Genomic DNA, 19,550 nt, shown 5'->3' on the forward strand with positions numbered 1-19,550 from the left:
ATTTAGTAGTAAAGTTGGAGTCACTGCTCATCGCTTAGCCGGACAAGATCAGATTGTGAACAGTGGATAGGCACGATGGTACATGGGAGGGCTCACCCCTTTAGTGGGACTACAACCTTCCCCTCTGAGTTAGTTGCAACACATGGTTCTGAACTAGGGGGAGAGGAGGAGGAGGACTGCAGTCCTAGCTGGAGAATAATTTCATTTACAAAAAAGGAAACCAAGACCTTTGGCTCTGAAGCCATCTTAAGGAAATGCTGCTGAATTTAATAATATTCCCTAGCTCTTATGTAATTTTCATCAGCAGATATCAAAGAATAGGAGGTTGGTATCATTATCCCCATTTTGCAGATAGGGAAACTGAGGCACAAGGGAACTCACCCAGCAGGAGAGCCAGGAATAGACACCATGCCTCTTGAGTCCAAGTCCCATGCTCTATCCCCCTGGCCACACTGCCTTCTTATTGCCTCTTTAGTGGCATTCACCAATGATTTCTCACACCATCCCCCAAAGGTCATCCACATTTTATAGATGGGGAAAACCTAGAGTACGGCATCATTAACGTGACACTAGGATTAGAACTCAGGAGCCCCAGGGTCCCACTCCTGTGTGCAAAAACAATCTGCAAGGAAGTCAGTCCAGGTGGAGGATGGGCAGACTCTGTGATTCTGGGCCTGGTTAACAGAGGATGTGACCAGCTGTTCATATTCAGCTTGCTCCTCAGGGCACAATCCAGATCCATGAGGATCCTGTAGCTGCAAGGCCTGGAATTCCATCCAGCATGGAACAGAAGTGCATGTACATACTAGAGCATACCTAGCAGACACACCCCTGCAGTCACCTCCAGCAACATCACTTCACAGGAGGCCAAATCCTTGCTTTAGCATTCATCTACATCACTTGGTAATGTGATGGTAAGCTACACAGATGGCAAGGGGGAGAATAGAACCCTGTCTCCCCACACACAGGCCTCTACCTCTTGAGCTAAAAGGAGAATATCTAATTGGTCTAAATAATACTAGGACTTTTCTCTTTGTAGGCCTATCGCCACTAGAGAGAGACAGTCACTAGTTTAACGTTCACTCCAGAAGAAGGCAGCAAGACAGACTCACACTAGACACAGTATTGGTATTACACACACTTTTTAAGCAGGGTGGCTGTGCCTGCCCCCACCCCCACCTTTTGAGAACCTGAACTCAGCCAGGGACACGACGATGGGACAGATAGGGGGTTCAACCTCCCTGCCCCTTGGCCTCTGACCAGAGGTGACTGGCATAACGAAGGGACAGGGGGCCAAATTTCAGTGAATGACACTGCAACCTGCTGCTTGCCTCTCTCTCCCCTCCCCTCCACCACACACACACTTTTGCAGTCCTGGAAACCCTGTCAGAGGCTCCATTGTTCTAGGCACTGTACAGATATTTCAGCAAGAAGAAAGTAAGCCTCTGTACCGAAGAATTTACAATCTAATAGCAAGACAAGACCAGGGCAGAAGCCAGAGGGAGAGTCGGGTAGGAACAATAACAAGATAACATTAAGATTAAGATTGTCCAGTAAGCAGAAATTTATTGCTCAACCCAGCCCAGCCGGGGTCAGATAACACGCTTCTATAGGCACCGCTGTAAAAGAGGAAGTTAGTACATTGAGACCAGGAGGTTGCAAAGTTCCCCCAAGAAGCTCTCCTCCCAAAGACCCAGAATGCTGCTCTTTAGATGTAAGCCATCTGCCGAATCCTACAGAGGACACAAATAAAATCCCTCCCACGCTCACAAAGGCACCTTCAACTCATCCCCCCATCTTTTACTAGAAAGTGGGCTTACCTGAGTTGTAGCGTTCTATGCCAGTGGGCACTTCTTGAATGGTGGACTCATCCCAGACTGGGTAGCAAATCCTTTGCTGGTAGCAGGTGGACTGAAAGCCACAGCTCATCCAAGGATCTTCATAGGGATTGGCAGCACCCTGCCTCAATTACAAGGGAAAGACATCAGCTGATAAGCAGATCTAGTTAAAACATAGCACAACCGCTCCTTCCAAAAAAAAAAAAAAAAAAAAGGAGGGGGGGGTGTCTCATGAAAATATCTTCCAGGAGAAATTTCAAAACAGACATTTTGATCTGAAGTCAAATAAAAAGATATGTTGTTTGGGGCTTTGGAAACAAAAGCCCAGAGGATGCAGAATGTTCTGGGACTCTCACTGGAAAGCCCAGAATATTTTCCTGCCCACTTCTGCCGGCCTGAGAGGTTTGGAAAGTGCAGCATACAAAGCTTAAGGCTGACTCAAATCCAAACACGAAAACATCGATTGTTTGCCCTTTGCTCATTAACAGACCACAGCCCAGGACAGGCCCCAATTAGTGGGGATCCATAGCAACCAATTAAAGCAAGCAGCAGAACCGCAATGGACAGCAGCTGTGCACCCACCTCCGGCCCTCTCCCAGAAATCTCTCTCCTTGGCCTTCTGTTGCCCACAGGTGCAAGTTGTGCCTCTCTTCACCCATGGGAGAAAACTGAGCTGATATTTTGTATGCCTTTCCTCCTGCTCTCCACCTATTTTGGGGCCAGAAACTAGCTGATAACATCCCTTTCTATATTCGCCCATGCTTATGCCTCATTCGCATAGTCCAACAGCCATCAGGAAGCTACTGACTTTTAACATCTGTTCTTCATTCCCTTTTACTACAGTCAGTTCTTTCCAAGGCACCTGGCTCTTTTTGATATTTGGGCAGCATATTTTGAACAGCTCGGCATGTTGGGTGATTGGCCTCAACTCAGGGTGCTAAGCCCTTGAAATCCTGGCCCTGAGCTTGTCTGAAAAATTGGACCCACCTGAACTAACCCTAAAAATATGAGAATTACTCAGAGAGAGAAACTGTATCATATAGAATGATTCATCCTGAAAGCACTTCAGTTGGGTTTCAAGCTGGGTCATTAGAAGGACACAAAGGCCTTTTTTTCAAAATCTGGCATGAGACATTGTCAGCAGTTAAGAGATCACAGGTCTCTTGTCTTGAATTTCAGGACACTGAAGATAATGACATTTGGACAAATATCCCTTCCTCATTCCCTTCCTGGGGATGGTCTGTCTGCAGAAAGCACCTGTTCAGAAGAGATCTTGGGACCCAGAGTTTTGCTTTGCTTGGGCATTACCCTTTGGTATTTCTTAGCCATGGTGCATTTCACGATACCAACAATGAGAGCTTTGCTAATGCTGGGGGACACATTCATTCCTGAGACATGAGGACATACAATCTGTGCCCCCTCTGCTCAGAGGTGCAGCTGCACCAGGGAAAATGATACAAGGAGGGAAGTGCGGTTTGCCACAAAGGAAGAGCAGCCTTATTCCAGCTGGGGCAAGGGTCAGCCCTTTTCCCCAGGAGATGCATTCAGTGGTCATACCTCCCAGCTGGTCTTGACCCACCATCTCCACCCTACATGCTGTTGAAACCACAGAGTATATTTTCTGGGAGAGACAGGGTGGTTTTAGTCTTATCGTGTAACCCATCTCCCAGGAACTAGGAACCCCTCACGATTATAAGCTTATTATAAGGACAATGGTTCTTCCATGCCTCAGAGCGATGGCAGGTTTCAGGGAAGAAGGCATTGGGGGGAGGGACAATCACCCATTGAACTGGTGATATCAGGGAATGCGGAATCCTCTTGATTCTATAAGGATGTTTTTAGGCAGCACTAAGCCAACCAAGAACACATTCTTCCAGGCTCAGCAGCAGTTTTAAGCTGCAATTGAAGAATTGCTCAGCCAGCTTCTGGGAAAAGGGCCGTCGTGATCCTGGTCAGAGTCTAAAAGAGCAGGTGGGTAGGCTCAGGGCAGTGCAGCAGGCAGGCAGGCTAGACACAGCAATGGTAGAAAGTTGCAGGAAGGAGAAGATAATTTTAGATGTGACATCAGGAACTATTAGTTTGGAAACAATAAGAATAGTTCAGCTGGATAATGCTGCAGAAGCTTATAAATAGGTTGGATAAAGGACTCGAGACTAGTCACCAAGACACAATGCAAAGGTCAGCCCTCCGTCACTCTTGTGCTGCAGAGCTAGGATGGCTGTTTGCAAAGTTCTTTGAAAGGGTATATGGGGCCAGTCCTAGGTGCTCAGCCCCCTCGCCTCCCAATGACTTCAGTATCAATCAGGATTAGGCATTAAAAACACCTGATGGCTGGGAGGGTCCAGTCCAGTCCTCCAACCAGGTTATTGAAGGAGATGTTTCCAGTGGTATTATTATATCTGGTTATTTTGCAACGTGACAGAACCCCTGCCTTTGATTTAGCCACTAGTCTCATTTCAATGGGGACCCAACACGTACTGCAAACCTCGGACTCTGAATGGGAGGTGCTGAGGTCTGGAAAACAAGTCTCCTCATCACGACTGTCACTGACCTGCTGTACAACCTCAGACAAGCCACTGCCCTGCTCCGTGCCTCAGTTTCCCCTATGCATATGAAACCCTCACATGCTATCAGGGAAACTTGCAGTACCTGTTTGTCTCCCTGAGTTCCTGCAGCCACTGCTAGTGTTGTAACTACGTCTTCTAGTAAAGTTCAGTGGTCGCTGGAAAGGGTTTCTGAAGAAGCAGTGAGGTCATAGAATGAGACTGAAATGGACAAGAGTTGATGGCCCTCTAACTACTCCCACTAGGTCCCACTATAAACATGTGCCCCCAAGCTCCTGTCCAAGAGATCACATCTAAGAGGGGGCAAGAGGGTGTGAATAGCAAGAGCAATGGGCACAATGGAGCCTTCCCAGCCCAATATAATTACCCTGCCATTACTCAAGACAAGAGAACCAGGCCTGTTTACGCAGCTCCACGACACACACCGTATTCCCAGAGAACTTTGATCTGCTGGCAGGGGAGATTCTTGCTGGTGAAGAAGAGGAAGGTTAAGAAATCAGGGTCTCTCCAGCAAAGATCCATCTACCACTAATTCTTCACACTCTGGGACTACAGGAGGACATCTGAGCTGACAGTCAGTAGGAGGTCTTAGCCCTGAGCTGTCAGGAACTCAATGAGCCGGAGACAAAGGGTAAAGGAGGAGGACAAGGAGGCCAGAGGCAGTAAGAGAAAAGAAATATGGTGCTACATTCCAGGAGCAACTATCAAAAATAGAGAAGAGTTGTTTGAAGTTAGGAATATCTTTTGATTAAGACACTTGGCTGGGACTCAGAAACCTATAGCAGAGGACGGAAACAAACCTGGATCATCCAAATCACTTTCCCTCTATGAGACTTCACTCTCAAACTGTAGAATAGGGATAATATTACACTCCTCTGTAGCACTGGGATCTGATCCTGTTACGCAGACATTGGGCCGGTTCTAAAGCGGGAAATCCTGCTTTTCTAAGGTTTTTCCTCCATCCACTACTTAGACAAACCCATACAATGAGGACACACCACCAGGGGCAGGATGGAGGGCTCTTCAAAATGGCATTCCACTGTGCATGTGAGGCCACACCAGTGGAGTCGTGGTCATGGAGATGGGGTCGCTCTATTCCAAGAAGCACATGAATGTCCAGTATTCTGGGAAGGCATGAGTGGCCACCCTAGATTTTGGAGCTCCTCCATGCATAGGACTCCCATCTGCCCCAATGAGAGTATTGAGCGGCTGCAGATTCTCCTCAGAAGGGCCGAGTCTGACAAATGCTATCAGGCGCAGTGCTTACTACCATGGGTAGCGTAGTCCCGCAGAAGCCATGTCAGGTAGTAAGACTTAACGGGACTGGGCGTTTGGCATGCACCTTAGTGCTCCACAGATGCACAATAGATATGAACCCAAGGAAGAGGGGATGTAGTAGGCTAGCAGCAGCTGTACGTGGAGCCCGCTTTTTCTCTAACAAGAGGAGCACAAGAAAAGCCCAGTTTAAGACACACGGCACACGCCCAGATACAGGAGTGTGGGCGATGGATAAACTCCAGGAGTCAGTTCTTAAGAGTGAGTAAATCTAAGATGCAAAATCATAGTACACAAGCGTTTGACCCCAATCAAACGCTTCCTCCACTGAAATTCATGGCAACAAGTTCTTTGGTGCCAGTGGCAGCAGGATCAGGTTCTGGGTTAAGCCAGGTAACTTCCAGCGCAGTGGGAAAGATCCACGTTGTCACTTGCGATAACAGGAAAGAGAGTTTCCTTCCCCGCCTTCAGCCATCCCTAGGGCTGCCACCACCCAGGCATCTGCAGAGCGCCAGTCTCTTCCACTCACACCCTGTCCCAGCTGCTTCCAGACCATGTTCTCTCCATCACTGGCCAAAACATTAACCAATTCCTTCCCACTCTGGTCCTCTTAAAACCATGTGGAGGTCAGTGGAGTTCTGAGGTATCTGAGCTTTGGAGCTGGTTGAAATTTTTCCAAAAAGAAAAATTCCCCCCACATCAGAAAAAAAAGAAGAAAATGTAGTTTTGTTGGCAATGGTGGGTGGGGAGGATGGAAGGATGAAAGATTTTCTGTGGGAAAACATGGCAATTTCAGTTACATTTTTCAATTTTCCATCAAGGAAACAGCTCCCCCACCCTCATTTCAAATCAAGTTTGAAACTGAAACTTAAAAAAAAAAAATTCATTCTGAAGTGATCGAATAGTTTCATTTTTACGTTTCTGAACAGAGATTTTTCCAGACCTTTTTATTGTGTGAAAATTTTCACTTTTCCAACTTTGTTCCATTTTGGGATAAAAAGAAAAATCAGTCAAAATATTGAACTTTACTACAAGATGGAAATTCCACTTTCCACCAGATCTGCTTAGCACCTAATTTCCTCATCCCAAATCTACAGCTTTCATGTGCCCTATCTAGGTTCCTATACTGTGCTCAGCACGGCGATAGATGAGCACCTACTGATGTAATTTTAAGATATACATCTATGCCTGTGTGATAGAAATATTAGAGACACTGAAATAGAGGGCTAGATTCCGGCCTCTGCAACAGCCTCTTTACCCCACTTCATCGGCACAAAGGAAACAGAATATCCCAGCTCAGGAACAGCTGGCAACCCTATGCAATCCCCCTATGCACTATCATTACTATGTGCCGGCCATTGCCGTGTGCCAGTGGCTGACTGGCAGGCGTCCACTGTATGGTGTGCTCTGGCTGTTCTAGACTGTGGAGCCATTCATCGTCACCCATGCCAGGGTGTTCTATGTTCCGTATAAGGTCTCCTCGGACTGTTCCAATAAACCTAAAACCACCTTTCCCCCACCTCCTCCCAAGAAGCAGAACAGAATCTGGCCCCGAACCTTCATCCAAACTCAGATCAAACCTTGTCTGACATTTGAAAAAGCTGGGATGCCTTTAGCCCTGTCCCAGTACATGTGCATTCATCCTCAGAGGTCATAAGGATTTGGGTTAGGGCCACCTTTGGAAGAGGAGGCATGGATACATCAAAGGCCATTATCTTAATGTTTCTGCTCTGACTCATGTAAGAATCTGTGCTCCTATGTCCAGCTCAGGTTTGCAAGCCCAAGAGGTTCAGATAAGAACTGAACATGTAGTGGATTCTCTGAATTAAACAGTATCTCTCAACTATTTGGCATTAGCCTGTTCCTGCTGCCAAGCAGTTTTTCCCGAGTCCCGCAATGCTGTGCCAAACTCCTATGGGATAAAAGAAAAATAACCCAACATCCTTCCTTACCATTACTCCTGGACGGGCCAGAGGATAAGGAGCTGGGCTTCCAATGGTTGTGTCTATGTAGTAACTCATCATCCCAGAGACAGCTACAGAAACAGAAGTGGATCATTAGATGCACTGCTGAGGAAGCCTGGTCTGACAGAGGAGATAGGGTTGCAGGATTAGGTCCTTAGTCATAAGAGGACTCCTTATTCACACAAGTAAATCCTATTGACCTCAGTGCAAGGAAGGGTGGCAGAACTGGGGTTCAAAGATGGAAGAGACCTATTAGGTCAGTTAGTTTATCCCCACCATGCACACTCATAACCAAACACAGGAGCATTCCCTACAGTATATTTTCAAGTTTCTCACCTACTCCAGTTTTAATTGGCTCTTACACCTCTGAAGAAATAGCAGCCTCACACAGAGGGCCCAATCCAACACACACTATCCATAGCGATCTGATCTCCAGTGAAAATGGAGATCAGTTAGCAGAGATATCATGCTGACAGGCTCCTTTTCTACCCTCCAGATAGTGATGACCTGCTTCCATGTAGGATAGAAAGAGGGAAAGGCCCAGTGTCCTCCTCCCAACGCACCCAGAGGTTTCTAGCATGAGCCATTCAGACAGTGATCTGCAATGCACCAAGGTGGAATGCCATGTGACTCCCTTGCCTTCTTCATCTAGGAAAGTGAGCTGATTTCACCATGACACAATCAAGTATCATCTAGAATGCAAGGCAAACCCAGTCCCTGTGAAAAGGTGCCAGACTTACTGACAACCTCGGCCCACAGCAGTGGAAGCTTCCCCTAGCCCGGCTGTGCCAACCACAAGCTTCAGCCATCCTTCTGAGGGACAAGCTCCAAAGGGCAAACAGCAGCTTACTCATTCTCCAGGGCCCCTTCTCCCTAAGGCTTTTGCTGAGGGAGCCAGCTATAGCCCAATTCAACACCCCTTAAAGTCAAGAGGAGTATTTCCATTGAAGTCAATGGGTCAGAGCCTTAGGTCCAATTGTGGTGGTGTTTTTATAACGTTGACACCCGTCTAGTAGAGGGCTGGACTGAGACCTTCAGCTCAGCATCTGCGCAGTCCAACTTCTTAGCACCACTGTAACAGCCAACCCTAATAGGTGATTTAATGATCTGATATTTATATATTAGCAGTACACACAAATCTCAGGTGATCTCACAGCAGTGAGAGCTACTCCGGATTTTACACTGCTTCACAGTAGTTGAGATCAGAGTCTGGCCAATGTATCAAATGCACTTCATTCTTTGAGCCATTTATATCATATTTAATGTACATGTAGATATATATCCTATTCTTTATGGAGCACGTTCATCTGGGGCTGCGATAGTGAAGCCAGTTTAGCCTCTGGCGAAGGTCAGACGTTCCCTGAGGGCTGCTCCAAGTTACACCCTCTGACGCATGGTTATAGCCCTTGTGGAAAAATCTCCAAGGTACAAAGTCTGCTCCGGTTCCTCCATCTCCCCTGAGTGCTCTGTCATGATAGTGCAGAACCATTGCTGAGCCTGGTAAATATTTTTCCCTTGCACCAGTGCTGTTCACTGTGGAGACTTTTTACCTGCCCTATGGCCCTTTTGCAGAGCTGGGGTGAAGGAGCTGAAACCTGGATCTATGTATGTGCAAATAAAGCAGGAAATAAGTGCCTCCCCTCCAATGACTTAGACTCATAGGAGAAAATGTAAGGCCAACGTGCTTTCCATGTGAAGCATGAGATGTGTGTATTCAGTGTCACTTCCCCTACGTACAGAGCCTTTTGCCTGGAAGGAAACTATAACGAGGGAGTTGTCAGGGATTCGCAGAGCTCTTTTGCAGGAAATAACGCAGGGCCAGACTGCATTACTATTTTTATAAATTTATTTATTTAAAATAAACCCATTCAACCACTACAGGCTGTGCCGGGGAAAGCAGTCAATGGTATAACAAGTCTCCACCCTGAGAAAGCAGCGACTCCATCATCCTCTGGAGAATGTGTCATTCGATTTCTTTAAACCCCCAGCACTACAATTGTCCAGCTAGACAACTGTAACCAGAAACACTGAACCCTATTCTCCCTTGATTTCAGATTTATTCCTGATTTGCACTTTATGTTCTCTCTCTTGCTCAGAGTCATGTCTAATCTGCACTGACCCTAAAAGGTGCTGTGACTCAAGGCACAATTCCTCCCTGCTTGCCCTTTGCTTTTGAGGGGTGGATAGTAATCTATTGCCGGCTAACAGCAGCAGCAAATGGTAACCCCCCCATACTGTCTGACCAGCAAGTGAGACAGAGGAGCCAAAGTTCTGGCCTTTCCCCATTCCACCCCATTCATCTGCCTATACTTTTCAGCTCAGCCTCAAACCTGTTAGTATTTGACTCCCAGTAATCAAAACATGCAGGAGGTGACCAAAACATGAAACACCTGTATTTTGTTGTGTCACGCCATAATTTATGGAGAATGTGTTTTTATTATAGCTTTCCTTAGAAGTTTCCCCCCCCCCGTCACTCTGTGAATTAAACAATTTAACAAAAACTGGAAAAACAAATTTTGTTACATGCAACAATAAAGTTCTTCCCGCTCCCCCTCATGTATCATAAGTGAAGTTTGAACTAGAGTTGATCAAAATATGCCATTTTTTTTAATACAGGATTTTTTTAAAGGGTTCCCCTCCTTCCCATCCCTGCCCCCCCCCCAAAAGTTTCCTGTGAAAGATTCTGTTTTCTAATGAAAAAACCAAATCTTCCAAAATTGTTTTGAATAAGAATTTGTAAATAAAAAGTAAGTTTCTATCCCTTGTGGCTATGGGAAAATCTTCAAAATGTGACACCAGTGCACCCTGAAGGCTCCAAAATCTATTATTTTAAAGCCAATGTCATGATATTTTGGTGAGCCTGACTCATGATGTTTGAACATATGAGGTTGGCAATACTAACATCATGACATGACTCCATATTTGTAGAACTAAAAGGGCTTTTTATTAACAGAATCATTTACAGAAATGTTACATCTGATATTCCAGCCAAGTGCACACAGACTGACTTCCAAGACTGATGCATTCTCCCAACTCTTCTCTCCAGAAAACTGTGCTCCTCCTTCTAAGTTCCACGCAGGTTGCTACAGTGAGATTTTTTTGTGCTGTGAACACCACTGAAATCAAAACTGTTGGAAAGGGTCAGTTTTGATTATTTCTTTTTGAAATTTTTTGGGAAAAGAGGTTCAAAAGTGTCAATACATCCCATTTCAGTGTTTTCTAAATGAAAAGTTCCCATTATGGTTGAAAATGACCTTCAAAAAGTGAGTTCATAATAAAAAAAATGTACAAAGAGAAATGATCACAATGGAAAGGAACATTTTGATTGATCTCATCCAATTTTTTTTCTTTTGAGGGTTTGTGAAAAGTTTTGAGATTTTGATTTCTCAAATCACAATTCAGGACACAAAAATATTTTTGAAATCCTGAAAATTCTTGCAAGATGGGAAAAAATCGTTTCCTGCACAGTTCTATAAAATACTCTGTATCTAGTTATCAGTCCAACCCCTCACTGGGATTACTCCAATGACTTGGTATCTCAGAGATTTACACACCATCTTCCCAGTCTGCCTCACAGCTAAGCACCCTGGAGCTCATTGCTGAGCACTGTTATAAGTGATCAGCCAAGGTCTCTCACCAGTCATCATGCCCATAAATTAAGGCACTTCAGGTTCTTCATCAATATGATCAAGGTAACAATAAACAGGGATCAAGAGACCGGGGCACTGTCCCTGAAAAATTCCATTGTGAGAAGATCAGAAAATGATTTGCTCACATGTTCTGAGGATCTGAGCGAAAGAACACTTTAGCCTTTGCTACATGAGGCAGTTGCAATGGTTTAACTAATGGGGTGAATTTAAATAGATTTAGCTAAATGGATGCAAATCCCAGTTTGAACCATCCTGTACACTCAGATCCCTTGTTTCAGAGTGGTTGTGGTTCGGCTTAGACAGATTCCTAACCTTAAACTGGAACAACTTTCTTATGTTGACCGGGTCTCTGTCGCTCTTGCTGTAAGGTAAAAATGACATTGCCAAATAGGTCACTTCCCAAAATAGAATAGACTTTGCAAAACAAACGCATAAAGAAATAAGAGATCAGTGGGCTCAAGCTGTCTCTACAGAGACTCTTTAATAATGTGCATGTGTCCTGGAGAAGAGACGCATTTGATTAAAACAGCAGTACCCACTAGAAGTTGCCTTTCCTTGCTTTGCAGCTAGCACAATAGGAAAATGTTTCCTGAACAAGACCGCTACCTCTGAACCACACAGATGCTCAAGAACTGATTTCATTGCTCACTGAATATTATTTGCATTTTTCTCTGGTTACCTTTGCCATTTGAGCCTTCCAGCAATGTGCTACACTCTGATACCTGCTACAGCCAGGAGTGGCCAGTCCTGGGGTTATGCATTCGTAAGCACTCCAATAGCACTGAACCAACACTGACACCCAAGACAAGGTTACATGTGATGTTCTTTTGTGTGACTTTGCATTATGAATCCAAACATCCAAAAATCAAGAGTTGGGCTCCAAAACTAAAAAATAAAGATTTATTTTTAAAACAAAAATCCTGAGAATTTTAAGCCACGTACATATGGGGTTCTTTCTCTTGGCCTTCTGGTTTTTGAGCCTTTGGGATGCACTTGGGTCATATTTTCAAGCTTTTCTCTCTGGCCAGGAAGGATAGCAACTTTCAGCTTTCATTTAACAAAACTAAAAAAGTAAGCTGAGTTCTCATGACTCTAGAATCCAGGGCTTTAAAAAAAACACCAATTATCTCAAGACTTGTGATAAAGTCACCAGAGTTGGCAAAACTGCATTTCACGCAAATCATCCCATAGCACCAATTAAATGTTCCTATGCACCATGGGCCATGATATTGGCCTCAGAAGTTTTACAATAAGGATGGTTTGTTTTTTTTTATTTGAGACTCTATTAAGGACTTATACCGTGCCTATCACCATGGTATGAGAGCTTGAAGATTGCTGCTATTTGTTTTTCTTCTGCCAAAAAGATTTCAGTTCTCCAATTAGGAATCAGACATACCATGTGACTTGAGTCAGGGATTCGTTCAGAGGGTGGCATATACTGCCTCACTGTATTTTTTGAGCTTGCCCATAAATCATGGATCTGGATATGTTAGGGAAAGGAAGTCAAACTTGGGGTATGTGATTGGTGACCTAACTGAAGTTTTAACATTTACTCCCAAGATTTCATCCAATATTTTTAGCCATCTGCATCTACACTGAAGGAGTTAATTGAGAATTGAAATTTGATCTGAACCAAAGGATCTGTATGTTGTAAAGCTGGTTTAAGGGGAGGGGGGGAAGGGAATCAATTTTTTGAGAGGTGGGGAATATTTAGAAGTTGTACCATTTTGAATCTTTTGAAACAGGAACCATGTTTTGGTTACTTTGCCAAAAAAAACCAAAACCTGAAGTTTTTAAAATGTTTATTCTGTTCCCCTTTTCTCCATTTTGCAAGTGGGAGCAATAAAATAAAAAAAGTGTTCAAGTTTGTTTCCCCTCCACTTTTGCAGTTGCATTTTTTCCCCTTTGCCAGTCTGTAACTTTTCCAGAGTTGAGAAGGTTTTAGAAAATTGTAGAGTAGCAAAAAGAAATTTTGAAAAGGGGGGGAAATTCCCCTTCTCATATGGAAATTAGGTATGACAAGCACTTTTATACTAGTGTAACTGTACCCAGGGCAGGGGTCCACTTAGCACTGCTGCATAATTAAATGGTACAACTTTTGTTTTTAGATGAGGCTTCAGAGTTGATGTTCTTACACGAGACGAATGAATGCTGTGAGTGATAAGAGTTACCTTCGCAAGCTAAGCTTACTGATCCTTTTGCTGTGCAAGATAGGAAGCAGACATTAAGGAGCATGTGGTGATTTGGGGGGATTTCTCCTGGACCATGGAAGATTTTTTAGAGGAAGGCAGGTAATCAGGTTCTGTATCTTCATAGGGAGCTACCAAAACTATGCCCACAGGGAATGAGCCCCTGGGATGGAACAGTAAGGAGAGCAGCAGGAGGCAAGAGTATTTGCATGGCTGCAGAAAGGAAGATCCTGAGTGCTTTGTCCAGGCTAATTTTTAAGGACTCAGCTGATAGAGCTTCCACCTCTTCCCGTAGGAATTTTTTCCACAGCCTAATACATCTGTCAACAAGTATCTCTGATATTCAGGCTATATTTTTCCTCTTTAGTTTCCTCTCATATGACCCTAAATAATTCCTCTTGTTCCTGGGAGTTTACTTCCTGTAGATACAATTAGATGGTTTTTATGGCCACTCAGGCAACTTTCAGCTGAACGAAGTTTTACCCTCAATTACATTGGTGTAACTGCAGAGTAACTTTGCTGATAGCAATGGAATTACACCACAGTAACTGAGAACCAAAGCTGGAGGATTACTATTAAAAAAAAAAAAGAAGTGTTTACAAACATTTGACTGAATTGCCTAGTTGAATACCTATGCTATTATTTGAACAGACATATAGTCTATTTTTATTCTCCCGTTTCTGCTTCTTGATTGGAGGACTGAAGCTTGTTAAATGTGACCAATCACATACACAAATAACGATTAGCAAAGTCAAACTGCAAACTTTCCATGGAAGTTGAATGAGTTATTTAAGAAATACCAAATACTGGAGCTGGTTGAAAATTTTCAACTTAAAAAACAAACAAACCAACCCACCCCAAAATGTAAACAAACAAACAAAATATATATATTATACATATATACACACAACTTTGCCACCAATAAAATGGAACAATATACAAATTCCCATAGGGAAAAAAAATATCATTTTCAACTATATTTTTATATGGTAAATTTATAAACTAATTAAAAAATTGATTTAGACTTGCATTTTTTCCTTTAGTTTCAGCTTTCAGAAAACTGAATCAAAATTAAAAATGGTCAAATTAAAATTATTTCATTGCAAAGCTTCCTGTGACAAAGCTTGCTAGCAAAAATGATTTGTCTTAAATTTCTTAGGGTTAAAAGAAACCATACCAAAACAAGTTTTGACCAGCTCTAACACACATCTTTGCAGCAAACAGTCACAAAATATATAAATATATAGATATGTAATAGTCTAAATTAATTCATTTTTAAAATAACAATTCTTGTGTGTTCTTAGAAATTACTAAATTCATTTTAAAGGTGTAGAAACTGAGGCACAAAGAAATTAAGTGACTTGCCCAATGTCACCTAGCAGGTCAGGGATAGAGCCAGGGATAGAAGCCAAGTATTCTGGGTCCCAGTATTATGTCCTCTCCATTAAGCACATTGCCTTTCAATCCAATTTGTGACTCAGCCCTGTGGTCACAGAGTTATGCTCAGTCTATGCCTCTCCCATGTGTTCAATAACCTGCAGTCATAGGGCTGGTGGGCCATTTAAGGTGCCCACAAAGCATGACAATGAGTAGAACAGAATTGGTGGGCTTCTGTTTTTCCCTTTCTGTAAATGAAAAGGATTCCCATCCAGGCCTTTGCCTCATAAGCACCGATAGATGGGGAATGGGATAGGATGGGAGCAGGGAAATTTAGCAGCCACAGCCGAACGTTTTTAATCTTGAGTCCAACCATCATTAAAAACAAGAGGAACTCAAACAAAGTAAGTGGGCTCAGCTGACTGGCTGACCCAAGGGTACTTAGTTACTGCCACTCGATTTTTGTAGTAAGCAATAATTTATCATCATTGGGGAAAGATAGCCCTGTGGAAGTGACATTCTTCTGCAGTACTCTTAACCCTCGAAATGCTGGCATTTTCCAGGCTGCCTGCCAATTGAAAGCTTAGGGCAAAGTGTGTCTATATATCCAATAATACATCATACACTGGTTCAGTTCATCAATCTTGGGCATTGATCTAAAAAATAAGATCTTCCCAATGAAGGGCTCAGATGGAATATGGACAACAGGAGGGAGAGTTCTTGTTTGCTGCAGAGAAAACAATTTATAAGACATTTCTTTAATATCATTCTTCTTCAGTTATCCTTCGATGCCATCGTCGTTTCTCTCATTAATATTTAGTACTTTTCATCTGAGAACCTCAAAACTCATGTATTTTTACAAAAATCTCCCACCTAGAACATGTTATATACAATTTACTGGGGGGAAATGGATGCACGAATATTCATGCGCAAACTCTTTAAGACAGGTGTCTGCAGCACAAATATACTGTCCCTATCACATTTCTAACAAGGATTAAATGACTTGACCAAGGACATTGGGCTCTCTCGCTGAGTTGCTCTGGTATCTTGATTCCCATGCACCTGTCCTAACCACTACAAAATGAAATGATGATGTCAGTTGGTTAATCTTTCCTTTAAGAAGTTTTTCCACCACAGAGAGGGTTTGTATAACAGTCTCTGCTCCAATGCAGAGTAAGGTCGTTTTTGTAGTAGGGGGCCAGAACTTAAGCAGAGTTGGTGACACCATTAACACCTTGCACCCCTTTGCCAGGACAAATTGTAGCCTTAGCATAAGCCAAGATGAACAAATCCCAGCACACATTTCTCTCTCTTCCTCCCCCCGCCCTTTTGGAAAAAGTGCTCTCTGGTTAAGAATTCTCATATTCTATACCCAGCTGATTAGCCTTTGACAAAATTACTAGTCTGCAGCTAATTCCATAATTTGATTTGAATAGTGGCCCCATTAACAGGGCTGCAAGCCATTTGGTAAACTGACAGCTGGAGGTCATTTCAAGGGCACCTAACGCTAACCAAACAGTTTGCTGATTAGGGCATGCACCTACCCCAAAGAGGTTGCTGCTGTTATATCTCTCACAGCTGCTATATATGAAATTACAGGAAGATGTGAATGGGGGAGGGGAGCAGTGAGGTCACTTGTTATTCCACTGACAGTGTTTCCAGCCATAAACAGATGATTGAAAAGAAAACATCATGGGCCAGATCTCAGCTGGTGTAAATTGGCCTAGTTCCTTTGTGGGGCTTTGTTGGTTTTCAGCAGCCAAGGATCTGGCCGGATGAACAAGACGCAGTTGCTAAATGCAGAGGAAGGATGATCCAGTGGGTAAGAGGGCTACCCTGGGACTTGCAGGACCCACATTCAGTTTTCTGCTCTGCCACAGATTGGAGGAAGTCATTTAGGCCAGACTGTTGGAAGTTTAGTGGGCTTTTGAAAAGTGTCTAACTCATAAAAGTGAGTGGGATTTTCAAGAGCAACTGACTCCCATGAGTTAAGCACTTCTGATAATTCCTCTCTGCAACTCTAGGCACTTAAATACCTTTAACAATCTGGCCCTCAGTCTGTGCCTCAGTTTCCCATTTACACATTGGGTATAATAGCACTTCCTGACCTCACAGGGATGAAAAGAGACTTGAGACTGAGGGTAAATAATAGGCTGATCACACACTCCCAGGTGACACTGTGGCCAGAAGATTTAATGAGATCCCAGGATGCATGAACAGGAATCTTAAGTAGGAGTAGTGAGGTCATTTTACCTCTGTATTTGCACTGGTACAACTTCAATACTGTGTTTAGGTCTGATGCCCACAATTCAAGGAGGTTGATAAATTGGGGAGGGTTGAGAGAAGAACCACCAGAATGATTAAAGGATTGGAAACTTGCCTTATAGTGACAGACTCAAGGTTCTCAATCTATTTAGCTTAACGAAGAGTAGGTTAAGGGGGTGACTTGGTTACAGGCTGTAAGTACCTACATGGGAAACAAATATTTGATAAGGGGCTCTTCAGTCTAGCAGTGAAAGGTACAACATGATCCAACAGCTGGAAGCTGAAGCTAGACAAATTCAGACTGAAATAAGGAGTAAATTTTTTAAGGGTGAGGGTAAATTTGTTCCATTTGTTAATTACTAAGGGTCATAATGGATTCTCCATCACTGACCATTTTTAAATCAAGATTGGAGAGTTTTCTAAAAGCTCTGCTCTAGGGATTATTTTGGGGCAGTTCTCTGGCCTCTGTTATACAGGAGGTCAGACTAGATTATCACAATGGCTCCTTCTGGCCTCGGGAACTATTAATCTAGCTATATTGTGAGGATCAATACATCAAAGGTTGCAAGGTGCCCAGATAAGTGCCAAACATAGATACATACATCTAGAAGCAATTTGACCAGGATGAAAGTGAGAGCTCCGAGCCAGAACTGGTTAAACTGCTCAAGCACCAAGACTTTCATAATAAAAATCAAAGCCACTGAGCAATCCGTGCTCTGGCCAGCATTTCCTGTTGTTTAAAGTGAACGTTCCCACATAACACCAAATTTGCTTTGGCAGAAAGTTTTTTAAAATGACAGAAAAAAAAATCAAGAACATAATAAAGACAGCACTGAATAAATACTCACCAGTAAACCCCCTCTGGATCCAAACCCCTTTCCCTGAAGGTATCAGATGGCAGAGTGAGAGCCAATAGGACCTTAATAGCAAATTAGTGGCCACATGCAAAGCATCAAATTAAAGACTAATGGAAACATGGAAGGCCTGACTCTGCATTTCTCAGGGGCTCAAAGCTCCCAGTGACTTCCAGAGAGTCAGCGGGAGTGCTGGTTATGCAAAGGATGCAGGCTTGCGTCCTTAATGATGAGGAATTGCAATCCTGCACCTACAAAGCCCAACAGCCTTTCCTGCCACTCACTGTTCCCAACTTCAGTTGCTTTTGGAAGGAACCAAAGCTGGCACACATCTGCTCGACACTGGTTGTTTTCCAGCCCATCTTCAGTCTTGAGGCTATTTTAAGGCACACTACTATTCTGATTTGTAATGTGATGGGGGGAAAGGGTTGGAAGCAATGTTTCCTGCAAAGATATAAATGGCCAAATTATTCGCTGGTGGAAATCAGCTTCTCCACAAAAGTCAGTGGAGTTACACTGATTTACGTCAGATGAAAGTTTGACACTAAACATTTTGCTGTCCCCCTCCCCCTTCCCTTTGGAACAAAACTCTTTAGCCTACTGAACAAAAGACAAACATGCATATGATTAATGAAAATAAAATTAAACTCAACCATCTGTCTTTAACTGCAACTTTGCTCCAATACAGTGTCATCAGTAATGCTAAGAAACAACTTTCCACCCCAGACAAGTCAATAGTAACATGATCTTAAACTCATTTAATACAAAAAGTCCTTTTAAAGGACCCCTAAAACACCCAGATTGAATTATAAATATTTGCTGATTACATCAACTGAGTTAAATTGCTAATGAAAAGAGATGGAGTAAATATCCTAGCAGGTCACCAGGAAAGTAGAGAGCCTGAAAATTAATATAGGTAAATAACAATGCAAATAGAGTTTAGCATATAATCCCGAGCTTTACTTACTACTTGTTTGAAAGACCAGAGAAAAGAGTTGTGTCCTCCAGTGCTTCCCACACTTGTCTAAGGTCTCTTGCCAACTACCTGGTGAAATCCTCTGCACCAGTGCTAAAGAGGATGGAAATACCATAATGTTTCTAGCAGGGCCGCCTATCGAATAGAAAGGGGGTGTGGTCAGGACAGCAAGCCAGGGGTGGCTGGAAAAGGCCAGCTCTGAACTAGGCTCTGACACAGCACCAGCAGCAGGGAAGCTGCCAGATGTGATTACCACAACGTGAACTCGTTGAAATCAAACTGCTGTTTGTTATAATCAGAGAAAGCCTCTGTCCGAATCAGTTGCCAGTGTTCCAGGGTGCGGGACTGTGATATTTGCCTTTGGTGATTTGGATCCTTGGAAATCCTTCACATAATTTAATAAAACAAATTAGCTGAGGATCTCCGAGCACTTTACAAGTATTAGTCACTTAAGCTTCCCAGCATCCCTGTAAGACATTAGTGCACCCATGAGGCAGAGGGACTGCATGTACACAGCAAAACATTTCCACATTTGAATTCTTAAGTGAATTTGCTTCAAATGTGTTCCAATACCATAATCATGGGCATTATTATAAGG

At 43.3% G+C, this 19,550-nt stretch overlaps 1 protein-coding gene across 2 annotated transcripts in view; it reads right to left on the reverse strand.

Moving 5' to 3' along the window:
* The window catches only part of ETS1 (ETS proto-oncogene 1, transcription factor), a 118,680-nt gene extending 99,655 nt beyond the window's left edge, over nt 1–19,025 (reverse strand). For both annotated transcript variants that reach the window (XR_003997205.1, XM_030538251.1), the window contains exons 1-3: nt 18,944–19,025; nt 7,630–7,712; nt 1,821–1,959 (exon numbers count right to left, since the gene is read on the reverse strand). Coding sequence is in view for 1 of the 2 variants with exons in the window: in XM_030538251.1 (XP_030394111.1) it covers nt 1,821–1,959; nt 7,630–7,701 (211 nt within the window). In the remaining variant the exon portion in view is untranslated. The remainder of the gene's footprint in view (nt 1–1,820; nt 1,960–7,629; nt 7,713–18,943) is intronic.
* Nucleotides 19,026–19,550: the final 525 nt, after the last annotated feature.

This window comes from Gopherus evgoodei, chromosome 19, assembly GCF_007399415.2.
Source record: "Gopherus evgoodei ecotype Sinaloan lineage chromosome 19, rGopEvg1_v1.p, whole genome shotgun sequence".
NCBI classification, from domain to species: Eukaryota; Metazoa; Chordata; order Testudines; family Testudinidae; genus Gopherus; species Gopherus evgoodei.